This window comes from Panthera tigris, chromosome C2, assembly GCF_018350195.1.
Source record: "Panthera tigris isolate Pti1 chromosome C2, P.tigris_Pti1_mat1.1, whole genome shotgun sequence".
Lineage (NCBI taxonomy): Eukaryota > Metazoa > Chordata > Mammalia > Carnivora > Felidae > Panthera > Panthera tigris.
Genome location: NC_056668.1, coordinates 46055992 through 46076100, shown reverse-complemented (window position 1 = coordinate 46076100; position 20109 = coordinate 46055992). Strand labels below are relative to the sequence as shown.

Below are 20109 nucleotides of genomic sequence, written 5' to 3'. Positions count from 1 at the left end.
ATTCACTTCTCAATCCAAACCTTTACCTTTTATTGAATCTGCTAGTGAGTCAAGCATACCTACCCAGCTAATGTTGTGTCCCACTTTGAGAGTTGCCAGATGCAATTGTGGATGGATCAGATACACTGGTTTGAACAGCTTGTCTGACCCATAGCCATGAAGTTCCATCACTGCATCTAGCCACTAAAAACTTGTAGAGACCACCACAAGTGGCTTAAATTATTATCTACTACTGGAAATTAAAATCATTCCATGACAGTCTTTCTAACACTTTCATGTTCAGACAACACAAAACTGTGGTATGTTACAGGAACAATAAGAACAAAAATCTGTCAAATCTATGTTAGCTTCTTACATCTTTTTTGAAGTGTGTGTGTGTGTGTGTGTGTGTGTGTGTGTGTGTGTGTGTGTGTTGGTAGTAGCAGGGAGAAAGCAGGGCAAATGTTTGCCCCGCCTAGCTTACATGAGTTGTTGAAAGTACTAAAAGGTGAGAAATACTTGGCAGCACGCCCCAATTGTAGGGTGATATGTATTTTTAAGTCTAATGTTATTCCTTGATCACCCAAACACACCAGGGCATTACTTTTATGCGTGTTTAGTAAAACGATCACTTTGCTTTTCCTATTTCTAAAAGAATCAACTGGTTAGTGCAGGATCAAGAACTGGAAAGACTGCAATGATGAACTCTCCTAAAGTCTTTTACTAGGATTTTCTTAGCATCCCTTTACTACCTTGCGGACTCGCTTTAAAAACTGTTGGTACCGAAGGAGTCTCTCAGGCTCCGCCCCAAGCCCCTCCTACAAATTCTAGAAGGTCTCCTGGACTGGAAACTGGGCACGAAGGGGCCTCCTATATACTCAGAGCCAGGATTTGCAACTCTGTTTGAAAATGTAACTTGTAAATTGTAAATGTAAATGGGGAAGGACTCGGGCCATATTTTCTGCTCCATTGGTCCTCAGCGTCCTCAGTGTACTTTGTCTACACCCTGTGGTTGATTGGATAGCAGACCAGAGGTTGTACGTGACCAGAAAGCCTCTTATCTCATTACTTACACAGCCCTCTCGCACGTTCGGCATCCAGGTCCCATGTCTTGGCACCCGCCCTTCTGGGGACTGGATTCTTTATCTCCCCGGCGCGCCCCTGCAGGCGGCGACAGGAGCCGGACTACAGCTCCCAGCATCCCCCGCCCCTCCGCCCGCCGCCCGAGTGCCGACCCGGTAGTAGCTCTTCCCCGCCAAGGTTTCCACTCCCAGAGCTGCTCCCCAGCTTGGGACATCCAGAAGCTCAGGGACCGATCTCCGGGACGTGAGCATTGCTAGAGGTGACAGCGCGGCAGTATGGCCTTGCACCTGGGCAGGCTGAGCGCGGGCTCCTGCTGGCAAGCTGCGCGGGGCGGCCGCGGAGCGCTGTGCGCCTGGCCAGGGCGCTGCTCCGCGGGACGCATCTGCCGGCCCCCGGGCTCCACTGGCACCGAGCAGTGCCGCGGGCTGGGGCACGGCCGGACCGCGGGAGGAGCCTCCCGGTTGGGGACCGGGCTGACCACGGCGCTGGCGGGGCTGGCCGGGCTGGCGGGGCTGGCCGCCGCCGCCTTCGGGCACGTACAGCGGGCGGAGATGGTGCCCAAGAGCTCGGGGGCGCGGAGCTCTTCGTCGGGGAAGCCTGAGGAGGAGGACGAGCTGGCCCGTCGCTGCAGCTGCTTCATGGCCTTGCCTGTGACCGACCTGCGCGAGCTGCGTGGGAGACCGAGCGACATGAAGACCAAGATGGAGCTGCTGATCCTGGAGACCCAGGCCCAGGTGTGCCAGGCTCTGGCACAGGTAGACGGGGGCGCCCGCTTCTCCGTGGACCGGTGGGAGAGGAAGGAAGGTGAGGAGGCCAGCGCCTAGCGGGAGGTGGAGACGGGGGCGGGTGGGGGGGGGTGGTTAGAGATCGAGATTTAGGTTGCTGGCAGCAGATGACGGAGAATAGGGGCTGGGAGTAGGAAAGGGGTACCTACAGAGCGGCTGCTAGGTTAGAAGGGACACCTTCAGGAAGATTGAGACTGTAAGGGTCATCAGGCTTCTGTTTGCAGACCTCTAGATGCAGATCTGTTACTCTAATCCTGGACGTTTCAAAGCCTATGCGATTTTTTAATGGCGCTTTTCGTAATAGTTTTAGGGTTATTTTCAGCCAACAGGCTTGGGTGTCCATATTTGTAATTGAGCATCGATTTTCCTCACATTTCATCCGCTTCTCTGGGTGCATTTCCCCCTTCTCCTCCTTCTTTAGAGATGGAAAGATTAACTTGCCTCCTATTTGTTAAGTGTTGGCCAGACTCCTCCAACTGAGGCTGTCATTGTGTCCTTATGTCTTTTTCCCAAGTTGCACAAGAAATATTTGGCTTGTCAGTAGTTCTACCAAAAGCACCCCTCAGACTTCCTGCTAGGACAATCTTCCCTTCCAGTGGCAAAACCCAGTTCTTCAGATTAGTAGTTACCAGATAGGAGGGGGGTGAGGAGCATGGGCAAAATGGGTGAAGGTACAAACTTCCAGTTATAAAATAAATGTCATAAGTATGTAATGTACAGCATGGTGACTACAGCCAAAAATATCGTATTGCATATATTGCTGAGAGAGTAGATCTTGAAAATTCTCATCATGAGAAAAAAAAAATTTGTAACTCTCTGTGGTGTTGGATGGTAACTAGACTTATTTTGCAATGTATACAAATATCGAATCATTGTGTTGTACACCCGAAACTAATATAATGTTATGTGTCGATTGTACTTCAGTAAAGAAAAATCCAGTTTTTATAGAATCATGTATTTATGACCTTGTTATTGCCTATGTAGGGAAAGCCCACATCTTGGTCATAAACTTGAAGAATTCCTGGCTTCTTAGCTAGGAATACTACAGCATCCTTCTCCTCAGCAGCTTTTGAGCTGTGATGCTGCCTCATCTCTATTAAGTGAGGTTAAATCTGATCTTTTGTAGTGTTATCTATCTTACAATGTTTTCAAGTGAAGACCATTGAACAAGGACCCAACTACAAGTACTAGAGTAACTGCGTGGCCTTCAGAAGTTACTTAATTTTTGATGTGCCTCTGTGTCCTCTTCTCTGAAATGAGATTAGATACTATATGAGGGGATTGTAGGGATGATGATATATGAAGTGCTTAAAATATTGTCTGATGCATAGAAAGCACTAAAACAAATTGGACCACTTGCCAGCTGTGTGATGTTGGATAAAGTGTTTTGTCTTTCTGGGCCTCATTTTCTCACTTGAAATGTACAGGGGTTGCACTGGATAGTCTTACGTCCCATCCAGCTCTAAAAATTCTTAGAAATAAAGACAAACAAGTACCTCTATGAACAGTTGCCTTTGTGGTAACTCTAGTGTCTTAAGAAAAAAAACCTATTAGTAGTAAATCTCATCTACCTAAATATTAATGTGTATCTTATTCAGTTTAAAGTCCCAAATCCCTGAAGAGTTCAAATGTCTACTGTTTTTTAAGTGCCTATAAACAAAATTAAATGGTACACAGCACACAGAAAAAACAATTAATACAGAGCTCTTAAACTTGGTAATAGCAGAACATTCCTCAAACATACCCATACCTGTTTTTAACTGTGGACTTCTCTCATGTATCATAACCAATGGATGCCATTGTGGACAGTAGTATTTGAAGGGAAAATATTCCAGTGATTTATTTTATTTTTAAAGTTTATTTATTTATTTTGAGCCAGCAAACTTGTCCAGGGGAGGAGCAGATAGAAAGGGAGTGAGAGAGTCCCAAGCAGGTTCTGAGCTATTAGCACGGAGCCCTTTGGGTGGGGGCTCCATCTCACCTTGAGATCATGACCTGAGCAGAAATCAAGTCGGATGCTTAACTGAATGAGCCACCCAGGCGCCCGTCCAGTGATTTATTTTAGATGTAGAAGAAATACTCAGTTTAGAGCTGTGGGAAAGATAAAATATTTGCCCACTAGGCAGTCGCAGTGTCATCAAGCTACGCTAGTTATCTAATTTTATCGTACTTTAAAATGCTAAATATCCTGATGGTCTAGAAGATTTGGACAGTAGAGGAGGAAAGTCACTCCCAATCCCACCACCTTCATGCAAGGGTTGTTTTCGATTTTGCATACACCCTTACCTTCTCTCCTCATTTTGTATTTCTATAAACAGGAGGTGGTGGCATCAGCTGCGTACTTCAAGATGGGCATGTTTTTGAAAAGGCTGGGGTGAGCGTTTCTGTTGTTCATGGAAATCTTTCTGAGGAAGCAGCGAAACAAATGAGAAGCAGAGGGAAAATTCTGAAGACGAAAGATGGTAAATCAGGCAGTCTCAACAGCCTTTAAAAGTCCCTGCAAACCTTTATTCCCCATGAGTTCTATTTGTACAATAAATATTGCTTCTGTGGAAAAAAAAAAAACTTTAGGGTGCACATGCCAAAGAAGCATGTTCACATTTACTTTTTTAAAATTGTATTTTAAGAGACAAAAAGGAGCTTTTGAAAATTGGTCCCGAAACCAAGTTGGAGTGATTTAAGCCCGATGATTAAGTGGAGCTCACCACGTGTTTTGCTTTCCAGGTAAATTGCCGTTTTCTGCTATGGGCGTGAGCTCTGTTATCCACCCCAAGAATCCTCATGCTCCTACTATCCATTTCAACTACAGATACTTTGAAGTAGAAGAAGCTGATGGTAAGCATCCCTGGAGCTTGCAAAATATTATTGTGCAAATATGAATTTTAAAAAAAGCCAGGGGGCATAATTTAAGAATGTGAGAAAGAATATATAAATCTTAACGAGGTTTTCAGGAGGCGTATTAAGCCTTATTCCTTGGCAGGTGCAATGGATTGTGCATGAGAGGTGAAAAGTGGAAATAGCATTGGCTGGGCTCTGAACTTCCCCATATTTCCTCCAACGCAGAAGGAATGATGTAATGAATCTCAGCTTCAAAGTGCACACAGGGTTCTTTGCACAGGAAAGAAAATCCAAAGGAAAACCTCACGTATAAGGTTAAGTCGAAATGGAGAACTTGCTTATGTGAAAATATCTTCCAAGTGTATTGCTCTGCTAGTCACCAGTGTGTTATCAGTGGGTTTAAGATAGGGTGGAGTTGATCATGCCTCATTAAGGACGTGTAGTTCAGCCCGTGTCTCCAAATTAGCCAGACCTCCTGTTACCACCCTGTGGAGGGTCTGTGCAGTGCCACTCTATGGCTGGTGGTCTCTCTGGAGGTGGTGGTATTTAAAGTCGATGTATTTAACTTTCATTTTGAAGACATTTAGTTTGGTTCAACCTTTTAATGTTAGAAGTTGGTAACTGGTACTGACAGCCTATAGACCCAACTAAACACATGTAATAGTTATTCTCAAATGGTAAGTTGTGTCCCTCTGTAAGTGTTTTTGCCCTTTCTGGGCTTAAGGTGGGACGGGCAGTGGTTTTTAATACAGGGAACATCAGAATCTCCTGGGGAACTTTTATAAACTGCAGATACCTGGGCCAGAGATTTGCTTGTTGTTTGTTTTTTGTTTGCTTGTTTCTTTTTTAATTGTGACCCAGCAGAGGCATTTTATGCTCCTCGTGTGATTCTGATGTGCAGCCAGAGTTGAGATCTACTTCCTGGTCCACCCATGTGGTGTTTCATCATTCTCTGCCATGCATATCATTTTCCTGCCTGGATCTACTCTGTCACTTTTTGATTTCATACTTCTTTTACCTTTTCTTTCCTGCCTAGGCTTTACTGGCCATTCAGAGCTAAATTTAGTTGAATTATATATATATATATATACACACATACACATATATATATATAAATACACATATATATATAAATTTATATAACATTTATATATATATAAATGTTATATAAATTTATATTATATATATATATATATATAGATATATATATATAAATGTTTATTTATGTTTGAGAGAGAGAGACAGAGCATGAGCAGGAGAGGGACAGAAGGAGGGAGATGCAGGCTCCAGGCTCTGAGCTGTCAGCACAGAGTCCGATGCGGGGCTTGAACCCATGAACCATGAGATCATGACCTGAGCCAAAGTTGGATGCTTAACCTACTGAGCCACCCAGATGCCCCTAAATATTTTTTGATTGTCACCCACTTCATGTTAAGCTAAGCTGGTAAATTAAGTTTGCTAATACAGTGAGTAGTGTGCTACATCTCAAAGTCCGAAGTCTGCATGAAAATCACACGTCTCGATTTTGTAGGTAACAAGCTGTGGTGGTTTGGTGGTGGATGTGACCTCACTCCAACATACTTGAACCAAGAAGATGCTGTCCATTTCCACAGAACTCTAAAGGAGGCTTGTGACCAGCATGGTCCTGATCTCTACCCTAAATTTAAAAAATGGTAGGTAAAGATGTCATAACACCTAAAATATATTCTGTTGCTTCCTCCTGTAGATCCTGAAGGCAATATTATGTCACTGAATATGTTTTTCAGCTTATGAAGATTGATCTGGGTTTTTTTTGGCACCAGAAGTAGAATGCTAGTTTGAAGTGGTTTTATTATGTTGTTTATTTAGGAATATTTGAATAATTGGGTAGCAGTGTATTTTTTGATCCCAAATGATTTAGAATATAAATTTTAAGGTGATCTATGCCTGAGAATCAGAGGCTTTTTAATCCTGGGGTAGGCTTTTAACTTCTCATCCCAGATGAGAACGTTTGTTGCCATGGGAATATTCAGACATGGGAAGAGTCAGAGAACTGTTAGGGAAAGATACAGATATACCAGAGATTTGGACAAGAAGAAGACTGGGATTGGAAACTTTGGTTAAGGAAACTCTAATGGTAAAGAAAAGGGAAACAAATGAGTTGTGAGGAGATCCAGGATATTTGGCAGAAGTGAAATGGAGTATAAGCATAAATTGTTTGGCATAAGAATAAAGTACTCAACTCTGCCTAGAGCTAATTGACATTCTTGAAAAAGGAAGAACAGGAAAGGTTTTGGTGTTTTTGTTGTTGTTGTTGTTTTGCATTGTTTTTAGAGCTAATAATTGTGGGATGTTGATATTATTTATGTAAGGGTATGGAATTCAGCTTTAAAATTCTCAGAAAAGATATATTCTCCTTTTGATTGATATTACCAATGAAAATTGCACAGCTATGGAAGCATGAATGTAAGATGGAGGGATTTTTCCCTCTGTCTCTCTCTCTCTCTCTCTCTCTCTCTCTCTCTCTCTCTCTCTCTCTCTCACACACACACACACACACACACACACACACACACAAATCAGCCTCCTTCCAGGAAGAGGACTGGTTTGGGTGACATTCTCTTTTTTTGGTTTCCTCTTATTGCCATTATTGAGATGACTTTATCTGAGTGATATTAGTTACTAAGACATCTAGGATGCAGGCTAGTTAAAAAAGAAGTTTTTAGTATAAGTATTTAGCAAACTTCTTAATTTTCTGGTGATTTTGAAATAGTGTGATTTGGTTAAAGCTGACTTCACAGCCTTGCCCAGGATGGTCTTCAACTATGTTAATAAAATGTGCCTGTAAAGGACAGCCAACAAGTCACAAGTCAAGGTGAATTATACCATTGCATCAGTTCTAGGGATTTGCATCTGCTACTGGTTTTGTTTTTTGTTGTTTTGTTTCGTTGGTTTAAGCTATTAAGGCTATTTTTAATGGAACCTTTTAAATAGCTTTTAGTTTTTGTTTGTACAGGTTTTTCTGTTTATAGAGATCATCTAAAAAGTTGTTTCCACAATGTAAACTATTTTCTACAAATTGAGCATTTAGGAAATGACTTTTTAGGAAAGCTGTTCTAGTGGGCACAGAGGGGAAAGCCTCAGGAGCAGATGGATAGTTTCATGTGCTGGCTCACAGGGGTAAGCTTTCATACGTCCCTAGACGTTCTCTGAACATCTCCTTCCACCAGCCCTTCCCTCAGTCATGCCCGCTATGGAGACTCTGCATTGTATTGATGAAAGGAACCTTAGACATTATTTGCTGTGCCTTCCTTTGGCGAATAAAGGACCTGACTTGAGAGCCGAAGGGTTGGCACCCAGTCAGACCTGGTTGGCGGTGTTGGTGGAGGATTCCTGTCCTGCCTCTTGCAAAAGCCCCAGTGCTGCTGAAGGCAGCAGCATCACTTGTTTTAAGAAATACACTGTTGGGGCGCCTGGGAGTGCTCAGTTAGTTAAGCATCCAACTCTTGATTCCAGCTCAGGTCGTGATCCCAGGGTCACGGGATCGAGCCCTGCATCCAGCTCCATGCTGAGCGTGGAGCCTGCTTAAGATTCTCTCTCTCCCTCTCTCTCTCTGCCCCTCCCCCACTCGTGCTCGAGAGCACATGCACTCTCTTTCTCTCTCTCCAAATAAGTAAATAAAAAACACACTCTTAATACTGGACTCTGTTTCTTTTTCACTAAAGTTCTTAGAGTTCCACATCCTTTAAATATGTGTTCCATTCCTTGCTTTGCAGATGAAAGCATAAGCATTTTCTACATGGGTGCTACTTACAGGAAATGTGTCTAAAGCCCTAGTTTCATTTTCATAGTTGGGCAGAAAAGTAAGGACATTGCTTTGGCATTAGTCAAGGATAAGCTGAAATGCTCACATTGACGTTCATGCCTTTTGTTCCCCCTTTGATCCCTGACATGGCCTTGCTGTGTCTTCCAGGTGTGATGATTACTTTTTTATAGTCCATCGTGGGGAGCGGAGGGGCATCGGGGGCATCTTTTTTGATGACCTTGACTCTCCATCCAAGGAAGAAGTGTTTCGCTTCGTGCAGAGCTGCGCCCAGGCTGTGGTTCCTTCATACATTCCTCTTGTGAAAAAGCACTGTGATGACTCATTCACCCCCCAGGAGAAGCTGTGGCAGCAGCTGCGGAGAGGACGGTGAGTGAACGAGTGAGCGACAGGAGAATAGACCATCTCATTGCAAGACTTGGGGCGGGGGAGGGTGGAGCAGCTGTGGTGGGTGAATGAATGGAGGGTGATGTGTTGCCTTGGGCAGGTACTTTGTTAGAGTTGTATTAGTACTAACTGGAACTTCTTTTGGTAACTAGGTGAATATCAAATGAATATTAAGAGTTGTCTGAAATAGCGTTGTAAAAACAGCAGAGGTTACCTCATTTGTCTGTATGTGAGAGATTCACAGGAGCCATGTATTAGTACTTGCTGAATTTAATTCAGCTGATTTCTTTTAGTCTTCTAGCAGTTCCTTGCAGCCTTACGCCAAGATATGGGCATCACTTAATGTTTTTGCTGCTTTGTAGATTTGGAAGCCCACACTTTTCCATCCATTTTAAGGTTTCATGGAAGTTGTTATAATGGAAATAACCATTTCAGAAATTATTTACACTTAATGGTAATACTTATTAATGATGGAGTCTTTACTGTGTGCCAGCCAGTGTTAGACAGATTGCATCTAGTTTTCTTTACAAACCTGTGAGACTGGTGTAATTATCATTATTTTACAGGTGATAAAACTTCCTCCCCGAAAAGTAAGTCTCTTGCCCAGGATTACAATTAGTAAATAAAAGATCCCAGATGTAGAAGCAGGTCACCGTGACCTCAAAACTGGTAGTCTTTCCCATACACAAAGGAGGTTAAGTAGTTGAAGCAGGTTTGGATTTCTTACTAGATACTCAACCTCAGCCACCCTGTTCTGTGCATTGAGCTTAGAGCCCAGTTGGGTGACCACATTGAGGTCGTCTTCACCCGAGGTATATTTGCAGATCAGCTCCAATGATCCACCCTGCCAGCTCACATCAATTTCTCACTGCTGTCTTAATTTCATTTGTAGTACTGGTCCATGGCTGTAACATGGATTTTCTCCTTCATGTCAATTCTGTCTCAGGCAAATAAAACTTTCAGTATTTGAGGAGGTAAAGTTAGTCCCTGAAGAGGTCAACTTAAATAATGTTTCAAGTTTAAAGAGAAATATCTGTGTTTATTCTTTCTTATGGTCGCCTGTGTTATCTGGTCCTTTAATTCAGAAATTTGGGAAAATGGAAGTTGATTAAGTTTTCTTGTTAGAAGTTTCTTAGTGCATCTGTTTTGGGACTCTTTCTTTGGTCCCATGATTTCTCAAATAATACTTTTACTATTCCTTCCTTTTTTCATTTCCTTGATATTTATTATGCAACCCTTATGGCTAGGCACTGTCCCGGCTACAGTGGTGAGTATAACATGCATCTGTGAAAAGAAGCTCATGGTTTAGTGAGGGAAGGTATACCTAAGAGGATGATTTAAAACTCCATGCGGTTTTATTTCTTAAATTCCACGTTTGAGTGAAATCATATGGTATTTGTCCTTCTCTGACCGACTTAACTCATGGAGTATGATACCCACCAGCTCCATCCATGTGGTTGCATGTGGCAAGACACGTTCTTTTTTTATGGCTGAATAACATGTACAATTTAAGAAACAAAACAAACGAACAAAGTCAAAAAGAAACAAACAAGAAAAACACATACGGAGAACGAACTAGGGGTTACTGTAAGGGAGGTGATGGGGGCATGGCTGAAATAGGGGAAGGGGATTAAGAGCACACTTGTGGTGGTGAGCACTGAGTAATGTATAGAATCGTTAAATCACTATATTGTATACCTGAAACCAACATAGCACTGTTGATTATACATTAAATAGCCAATGAAAATTTGCAAAAAACCCTCTGGAAAGTACAATATTCTAGTTTTGCCCAGGATTTGATGTGCAAAGCTGGCAGATTTTGTGAATACTAATGAGGTGAAGCCTTAAAACTTCTTAGACATAGGAACAATGTTTTGCGTTCTTTTGTTTTCTGCTTTTTCATTATGTAATGACAAGACATTTTGAAAATTCCATTTGTGTGAATCCTTGCACATCAGGTATTTTTTGAGTTACGTATAAGTGTGGGGTGTTAGATGAATTTTCTGTGATGCGACATGGGAGCGTTTCTCACTGAGAACCTCCTACCCCCTGTATCTCTGGGCCTTAAGATGGCAGTAAACTCTGAGCCTTCAGATAACCACAGGTCCTGACTACGGTTGTCAGCATTGTCTTCCCCTTTTTACACACTGCACTCACAGCCCTATCTGCATCCTTCACACGTTATACCTCGCTCCTTTCCTTCCCCTCCAAGTAGGAGTTTCCCTTGCTGTGGTCAGGCTGCTTCCTTTTCGACTTGAATCCCTTACTTGGGAATTTCCTTTAGTCTCTTACCTACTTCTACTATTCTCTCCCCAGACCTTGAACTTCACTCTTGCAGTCTTCTTTTTCACAGGAGAACAGAAACTAAAGATCTTTTTTTTTTATTAGAATTTTTTTAAAAAAAGTTTATGTATGTATGTATTAATCTCTACACCCAACATGGGACTCAAACTCTCAACCCCAAGGTCAACAGTCACATGCTCTTCCGACTGAGCCAGCTAGGTGCCCAGGAAACAAAAGATCTTTAACTTACTGTTGTTTTGCTGTATTTTAGGGAAGAGAAACAAGATAAAATTTAGGCATCTGTTAAATTGAAGGGAATGGCTAAAGTTCATTCATGGTTTACAGGCACTTCAGAGAGGATAAATGTATGGGAAGGATCAGAAAGATCAGAACTGGGGCGCCTGGGTGGCTCAGTCGGTTAAGCGGCCGACTTCGGCTCAGGTCATGATCTCGCGGTCCGTGAGTTCGAGCCCCGCATCGGGCTCTGTGCTGACAGCTCAGAGCCTGGAGCCCGTTTCAGATTCTGTGTCTCCCTCTCTCTGACCCTCCCCTGTTCATGCTCTGTCTCCCTCTGTCTCAAAAATAAACGTTAAAAAAAAAAATTAAAAAAAAAAAGAAAGATCAGAACTAAGTGAAACCTTATAGGAGTCAGCCTAATGTCAGGAAAGGGGCATCCTTCACTCAAAAAAGGAAAGCAGTTCAAGGATCCTTACAACAAATTCATATAGGGAGTTCCATACAGGAGTCTTTGAAAGAGACATTAGTACAAACTAGAGAATCCCAGCCATCCCTTAAATACCATGTTTTAGAAAGTCAGCATTGGGGTGAAAAAGGTGGCTGAGAGACAAATTCTTTTCCGTGCTCTTAGCGAGGAAGAAATTAAGAAGTTTCACTTACATTATCTTTTGAAACAGGCTTATAAGAAGGTGTTAAATAGTTATTAATGCATAAAATTCAATCCATGATAAATGAATGCTGAGGACTAAAAAGGGATTCATGGATATATTTAAATTTTTTCAAGGCCTTTGGCAAGTTTGCACACAGAAGGGTGTTTTCTAAAAATTGATGTACTGTGGAATTCTAGAGAATATCTTCCTCCAGGTGTGATTAAAGACTAACCAGTGGGTAAACAAATGAGCAGTCTTCAGGCTCTGAGCTGTCAGCACAGAGCCCAACATGGGGCTTGAACTCACGTACCATGAGATCATGACCTGAGCCGAAGTCAGACGCTTAACCGACTGAGCCACCCAGGTGCCCCCTGAGGGAAGTTTAGACCAAGAAAGTAGTTTCTGAATGAGTTGAGAAATGATCTGAAAGGGTGTCTATTCATTGAATTTTCAGCTTTATGTATTGTTCTAAATTCTTAGGAGTAGTAAAAATTATCTTTGGAGTTTAAATGACCTTTTACAAGAGATCCCATGATGTTAAAGCCAATCACAGATTTTTTCAGCTAGACAGAGTTTAGATCTGACACCATGTGGCAGTTAGTGGAAAACAAATTTATCAAACCAAATTTCAGTTGATGCTAAGGATGGCCTTCTTAGAAACATAAAATTTAGCCCTGCAACCCAACCAATGCTTTTTATTTTGATTGCCATTAATCTGCAGGAAGACTGGATTATATGACTGCATTTCAGTGCTATCAACTACTTTAAGAAAAGGGAATATCTAGGATATATTAGTAATTATTAATAGACTGCTGTTAGCTGTGCCTGGCCTTTCAATTATGAACGTTTTGCACTATCTTAGTAAATGGAAGTTAGGTAGTGAAATGAGGTCTTCTGAAACATCTCAGTTCATGGGGGAATACCAGAAAGAGCTGTTCTATCCTAATACAGGATGTCGTTTCTTTTTCTTGTTTTTTTGCCTTGAAGTTCTCATTTTTGTGTCCATTCTGTTTTCTTATTGGAAAACATAATCTTCTTGTTTTGTAACTGTGCCATGTTGGGGCCAAATCTATATCCTGTTGTTTGTTGGGTAGGATACCCTTTTATTTATGCCTGTCCAGATGGGCAAGACTGAACCGACTGTAGATTGGTGTTCCCTGTGCCAGTTCAGCTGATTGGGAGGGAGAGGGGCAATGGGCAGGAAGAGGCCCCTCCCTGCCCCAAGCCCTTGAGGTACTTGTTATGGGCCAAGAAACATTTTACTCAACTGGCCCTTAATGTTATTTGTTGTCTTTACGTCAGGTATGTAGAATTTAACCTTGTGTATGATCGAGGTACAAAATTTGGCCTCTTCACTCCAGGATCCAGGATTGAAAGCATCTTGATGTCTTTACCTCTAACTGCTCGGTAAGAATAACTCATTATAGTAATTATTCCTCCACTCCCAATCTGCTAACCCGTACAAAATGTGAAAATATGAACACTCCAGTGTCTTACCTAACGACTTCAGTGGTTTTGATATTGCTGATTTTATAATAAAATCACAGTCAAATAATTAAGGAAAATTAATTTTATTAAATTTTTTTTTCATGTTTGTTTATGTATTTTGAGAGAGAGAGAGAGAGCGAGCTGGGGAGTAGCAGAAAGAGAAAGGGAAGAGAGAATCCCAAGCAGGCTCTGTGCTGTTAGTGCAGAGCCCGACATGGGGCTCAATCTCACGAACCATAAGTTCATGATCTGAGCCGAGATCAAGAGCTGGACACTTAACTGACTGAGCCATGCAGGCACCCCGGAAAATTTTTTTTTTTTTTAACGAATGAATGGCAGGATGAATGATATGGCTCTGTGGGGGAAGGGTGAGAAAGTATAGAGGGAATAAGAAGATAGGGTGGATGATGGTGTGTAGGGGCCCAGAATGACCTTGCCCACTCAGTGATTTTCTAGGAAGAGCTGTGGGCGAAGCAAATTTGTTGGCGTATGTCAGGTTTTTCAACTTAATTTTGTTAGTAATTTTTACACCTGTGTGGAAGTCTTACTCTCCACTATGAAATATCAAACATGTGTGAAAGTATGAGGCATTGTTGCACATGCTCCACGTTCTCTCTGTGCTTTGCATGATGCTGTGGTGAGCTTCCAGAAAGGTTACTTGAAAATGGGGGGGAGGGGGATTTTAAAGACAGATATATTAGAAAGAAAGAAAGAAAGAAAGAAAGAAAGAAAGAAAGAAAGAAAGAAAGAAAGAAAGAGAAAAAGAGAAAGAAAGAAAGAAAGAAAGAAAGAAAGAAAGAAAGAAAGAAAGGGAAAGAAAAAGAAAGAGAAAGAAAGAAAGAAAGAAAGAAAGAAAGAAAGAAAGAAAGAAAGAAAGAAGAAAGAAAGAAATTTCTGTTGGTGCTATTAGGTTAATAAAGATCTACAATTGACTTTTTGTGTATAAGAAAGTGAGAATGATGTGTGTCCAGACTAAATAGAAAAGATTAAAAAAAAATTACCATTGCTTGTTTTATAAGCACTAGAATCTTCATTTCTCCTTGAGGGTAGATGTCCAAATAAGAATGGACTGCCGACTTTGGCTCAGGTCATGATCTCATGGTCTGTGCGTTTGAGCCCCGCGTCGGGCTCTGTGCTGACAGCTCAGAGCCTGGAGCCTGCTTTAGACTCTGTGCCTCCCTCTCTCTCTGACCCTCCCCCATTCATGCTCTCTCTCTCTGTCTCAAAAATAAATAAACATTAAAAAAAAAAAAAAAAAAAAGAATGGACTGCTGGATGGCACTAAAGGTCTGCCTTGCCTCATTCTGCCATCCAGATCTAGCCTGGTGAGATTAGTAGCCCATATAGTTGTCACTGTCTTCAAAATGGCATTGTCTCTGTCCTTGTATAACTGTTGTTCTTGGGATCTCATGTCTGTAGCAAAAGCTCATATATGTCACTGTTAGGTGTTCCTGACACCCTAGAGGTGAGATGTGAATAAGATGTAGAGATAAGTTCTTTTTTTTTTTTTTAACTTATTTTTGAGAGAGCCTATGCATGCATGCACATGAGTAGGGGCGGGGCAGAGAGAATCTCAAACAGGCTCTGCACTGTCAGTGTGGAGCCTGACATGGGGCTTGAACTCATGAACGGTGAGATCATGACCTAAGCCAAAATCAAGAGTCAGGAGCTGAACCAACTGAACTGCCCAGGTGCCCCAAAACTAGAGATAAGTTAAGGGCTTCAGGTAGTCCTCCTGATTACTGCTGGCCCCTGATTATAAGGTACATTGTAAGCTGCAGATATGGGTGGATTATAAATCAATCCCTTGCTCATTTGCATAGTTCACATGACAGGTCACTTTTAGCTTCTTCTAGTCTATACCAAGTGCGTGCAAACTTGAGGCTGCAAGATGAATCCAAGTCCGCCTGTGATGTGTTTTTGTACAGCCCTTGAGCTAAGAATGAATTTTACATTTTTAAAGGATTATTAAAAACAAAAAAGAATGTTGTATTCTTTTTTTTTATTGTATGTGGCCCCACAAAGCCTAAATTAAAGTATTTATATGGGACACCTGGGTGGCTCAGTCAGTTAAGCATCCAACTTCAGCTCAGGTGATGATCTTGCAATTTGTGAGTTCAAGCCCCACATCGGGCTCTGTGCTCACAGCTCAGAGCCTGGAGCCTGCTTCGGATCCAGTGTCTCCCTCTCCCTCTGCCCTCCCCTGCTCGCACTCTGTCTCTCTCTCTCTCAAAAATAAATAAACATTAAAAGAAAGTTTTTTAATAAAAAAAGTAAAAATAGAGTATTTATTAATGTGACCCTTTGTAGGAAAGGTTTGCTAACCCCTGGTCTAAACGAGGTTTTGCCAGACTTCATACTACAGCTTAACCATTTTGACTATATTTGTATATTATCTGAGGTATTCACTTACATTTTATACTCTTATTTTTTCTGAGAGAGAATTTGTTTAAAAAGGCAAACCGATATTATTGCTGTAAATAGAAAGTAACACATTAAAATAAATGCATAAATGCCAAGCTAAAAAAAGTTTGCCTGTGGATCCTCTGTGGTTCTACATTTTGTGAAACCTGGTTTCTAGTAAAAGTGTATTTTAGCTCTGAGATATTAATATTAGCCAAAGGATGCTCAGGAATTATTAAAATATTTTATTTCTTTAGCAGCAAATATTTTTTAAAAGCCTAGTGGGTAAAAGGCATATTAAATACATTGGAGACAAGGAGATACAAGAAATTTTTTACTCTTAGAATTTTAATTTTCATTTATTTTAAGTAAAGAGGTATGTGTGTTGTTTATTATTATTTTTATTATTATTGCATGTTTTGCTTTTGTTTTGGACCTGTATAGATGGGAGTACATGCATTCACCCCCAGAGAACTCCAAAGAAGCGGAAATTCTGGAAGTTCTGCGCCATCCGAGAGACTGGGTGCATTAATGCAGGCGGAGTGGCCTGCCTGGGGCTTGGGGGACACAGAATGAGTGCCCCATTCCACCGGCCCACAGCGTTGCCACTGTGTGGCAGTGAATAACCTGTGTGTTAAGCTCCAGTCTTCTCCACTCTGCAGTCTGCTTCCTTGGCAGACGCGGAGTGTGTTTTAAGTACTACAAGTTTCCATAGGATGCTGCCAGTGACAGGTGGTGATATGGCAGCTTGTCAGAGTCAATTGGTTGATAAAAACCTCATTTATACTTTCCGAATCATTTTATATGACTAGTTTACAAAATACAAAATTGAGTTTCCAAGTGTTGAGTTAAGGGAATCTAAATATAACTTGCGTCAGGAAACTTTTCATGCTCTTTTTGTTTTATCTATTTTTTAAAGTTTTAGCTTCTGCCACCAAAAATCTGTGGTGGGATAAATTTTATTTTCATTAATTCAGTGAGGTTGCAACTTCATAACAATTTCAGAAAGCAATTTGAAATGAAGGTAAAACATTTACTTTGTCATGACAGAAGTTTCGTTGATCGTAACCTTTATATATCTTTCTCTAGAGATAATAATATTGTAAAATGTTCATTTTTATAATGACATTTAGGAACACTTGAAATTTCCTAAATATCCGCATGTGTTACAATTCAATAATTCCCTGTAGTTGTTAACTCTAAAGTGACATCACTGTTATTTAAATAAGGGACATCTGAGATGTAATTCTGATTTTTGTAGAGCTATAATTTGTTAATGTTGGATTCTCTGCACTTTTGAATGTGAAAGCTTATAACCCTGGAGTCTGATATTTAAAATTTTCTATTCCAGACATTTCTATATGCAAATTTAGATTAAGAACAATCCTGGGCATGTTTGAGTTAGGAAATGTTTCTCATTTGGGAAATGAGAAATACTTTCCTTCCTTAATTAAAATCAACATAACTAGTGTGAAAAGCATGTAGGCATTTTATAAATATATTTCTTTGTAAGATGGACTAGTTAAAGTTGCCCGCTTTTTAAATTAGAGATTGTGTAGTAAATCACAATAGAATAGTGTGTCTTCTTTGTTCATATAATAATGTGAGTGTATTTTATTTTACTCATAATATGTTGAAATTTGTAAGGAATAGTATCTTCATATTATTAAGCATTATCTTGGAATATGTTAAATGTATGTGATTGTGTATGTGACTCTTTAGGGCTGGGAAATGTATGGACTCTTCAACTATCTTACAACAGATCTGCTGATAAATTTTATGAAATATGACAGATGTTTCTATTTTTCATTTTTTTAGGGGTAATTGATATAGGGAAGATAAATATTTTTTAGCACTAAAGCCATCATTCCTCAGCCCTAGGTATTTTACCCAAGAAAAATAGAAGTTTTGCACTCAGATTTCCATAGCAGCTTTTTTCGCAATAGCCCAAACTTAGAAACAACACCGATACCCATCAACAGATGACTGGATAAACAAAGGATGATTTACCAGTATGTGAAAATACTACTCATCAGTGGAAACAAACAACCACTCTGGTGAATAGCAGAACAGCATTGTGCCAAGGGAATGAAGCCAGACACAGAAGAAGACTCACTGTATGACTACAGTATGTGAAAACCGAGAAAAGCCAAAATTTGAACAAGGGAAAGCACATCAGTAGTTGCTGGGGCTAGAGCTGGGGAATGGATTGTGGAAGGGAACCAAGGAGTATTTTGAGGGGATGGAAATGGTCTATCTATTGATGGTGGCAGTGGTTACCAGACTGTTTACATTTATCAAAACTTATTGACTGGGGCACTGAAAAACATGGACTTTTATTGTGTATATGATTTATACTTCAATAAAGCTGATTCAATGAAAAAAATATACAGGCATATAGGAACAAATGTTCAAATAAACCTCAGTTTACCTTGTACGATAAAAATTGCCTTATAAAGATCTGCTAGTCTGTTTAGTTGTGTTTAGGGCTGTTGGGGTCTGGGCATTCGACTAAGATGAAATTTCAAAATTTCAGGGCATCAGTTCTTCATACTCTTCAATAAGCGTGTATTCCTCTTACAGATGAGACTATGGGAGAAAAGACAGAGTTGCATAACTATTGGAAAATAGATCATTCTGCTGTTCCTCAAAATGAATTTCTCTTTTAAATCCATATTGGTCTCTATTCTGAGTCTACTAGAGGCCCAGAGTGTACCTCCAAATGGCCAGAACACCTAACTGCTGGTGTCTTATACATGCATATTAGTGGTCATAAGGGGTGGAAATTTGAGGAATGGCGTGTAAATGCTTTGGAGCAAATTTCTAACCACTATTTTATATCCATCACTAAACTCTGCTTACCCACATATTCAACTGAATGTTCAATGAGAGAAAAACTTCTGCATGCTAAAGAGCATCATATTAGGTCAAACACTGTTCCCTTACAATCTATCCTTCCATGTGTCTATTGCTGTTACAGTTCATCCAGACAGGAATCATCTGACACCTGTATGCCTAGGCTGGGACAACTTCAAAGACTAGGTTCAGCTCGGTCTGTAACGTACAGGTGGTTGAGAACAGGTATTCCACCAAACAAGGCAGAGGCAGCGTGGTTTCTCATCTAGCCCCAGAGGTTATGTAGTATCACGTCCTCTAAAGTGCACTGGTTACAGTGTATCATTAAGGCCGGCTGCAGATTCAAGGGGGAAGGGCATTAGATCCCAAAACCACAAAAGTAGATTTGACTTTCCCTCTTTTATTGCCCTAATTAAATCCTGTTGAGTATCCCTTTGAAATATTTCTTGGTTTCCTAATCTGTCTGCTGTCAGCACTCTACTGTTCTCTTTCACTTGAAGTTTTTCCAACACCCTACCTGTCTCTGGACACTTGGACCTCCATTCTTTCCCTTCACAATAACTTCCCCAAATCCTAAGACTATTGCTTTCCTCAAATATTCTAGTCATCCTCCACTTCTACAGAAAAGCTGCGAAAAACCTGATATTCAAGGCTATTCATTTGACCCCAGTCCTTCCTTTCTGCCTTTTCCTCTGCAGTTCTCCCCTGCCCTTCAGCCTCAGCCTTCATGCCCCCTACTCATCATTCTGAACAGTTTCTAAATCTCTCCCATCCGGCCTTTAGTCAGGCTGCTGCAACCCCTGCCTGCAATCTCTTATGCTCTGTCCATCCTTCCATAGCCAGTTCAGACTTCCAAGAACTTTCCTTGGAATCAATCTCCACCCCTTCAGCACATTTTATCTTTAGCATTGCTTTCACCACAGTGTGTATTCACGGTCATTTAATGTACACTACACTAGAAAATATTTAAGGTGGCTCTTCCCTTATTTATAACGCCTGCCTACTACGTTGTGGGTGACTTGTTAACCCTTCCAATGCTGTTTTGCAACATATTGTGTAATCAGGCTTGGTATTGCTTGGCTTTCTATGTAGTTGTCTTATTCCCAGTCTGTGAAGACAGAAGTTCCCTGTATGCATCTCTTAGAACCCATTTAGAAATGGTTCTCAGGTGAGGATTGATGGGGAGTGGGAGGGAGGGGAGGGTGGGTGATGGGCATGGAGGAGGGCACCCTTTGGGATGAGCACTGGGTGTTGTATGGAAACCAATGTGACAATAAATTCATATTAAAAAAAAAATGGTTCTCAGGGATGTATTCTA

The 20109-nt window shown here is 41.0% G+C and overlaps 1 protein-coding gene across 1 annotated transcript; it reads left to right on the top strand.

Moving 5' to 3' along the window:
- The first annotated feature begins 1221 nt into the window (after positions 1 to 1221).
- CPOX (coproporphyrinogen oxidase) lies at positions 1222 to 18393 on the top strand. Its single transcript, XM_042956676.1, has 7 exons — positions 1222 to 1866; positions 4166 to 4309; positions 4572 to 4682; positions 6217 to 6358; positions 8638 to 8856; positions 13347 to 13451; positions 16380 to 18393. The coding sequence occupies exons 1-7, from the start codon at positions 1338 to 1340 to the stop codon at positions 16465 to 16467; spliced, it is 1338 nt and encodes a 445-aa protein (XP_042812610.1). The 5' UTR covers positions 1222 to 1337; the 3' UTR covers positions 16468 to 18393.
- Positions 18394 to 20109: the final 1716 nt, after the last annotated feature.

What these genes read in the sequence shown, in the direction of transcription:
- CPOX (XM_042956676.1), top strand. Translation starts at nt 1,338, where the DNA reads ATGGCCTTGCACCTGGGCAGGCTGAGCGCGGGCTCCTGCTGGCAAGCT. An exon ending in CCGGTGGGAGAGGAAGGAAG is followed by an intron (nt 1,867 to 4,165) that starts GTGAGGAGGCCA and finishes TTCTATAAACAG; the next exon opens with GAGGTGGTGGCATCAGCTGC. An exon ending in AATTCTGAAGACGAAAGATG is followed by an intron (nt 4,310 to 4,571) that starts GTAAATCAGGCA and finishes TTTGCTTTCCAG; the next exon opens with GTAAATTGCCGTTTTCTGCT.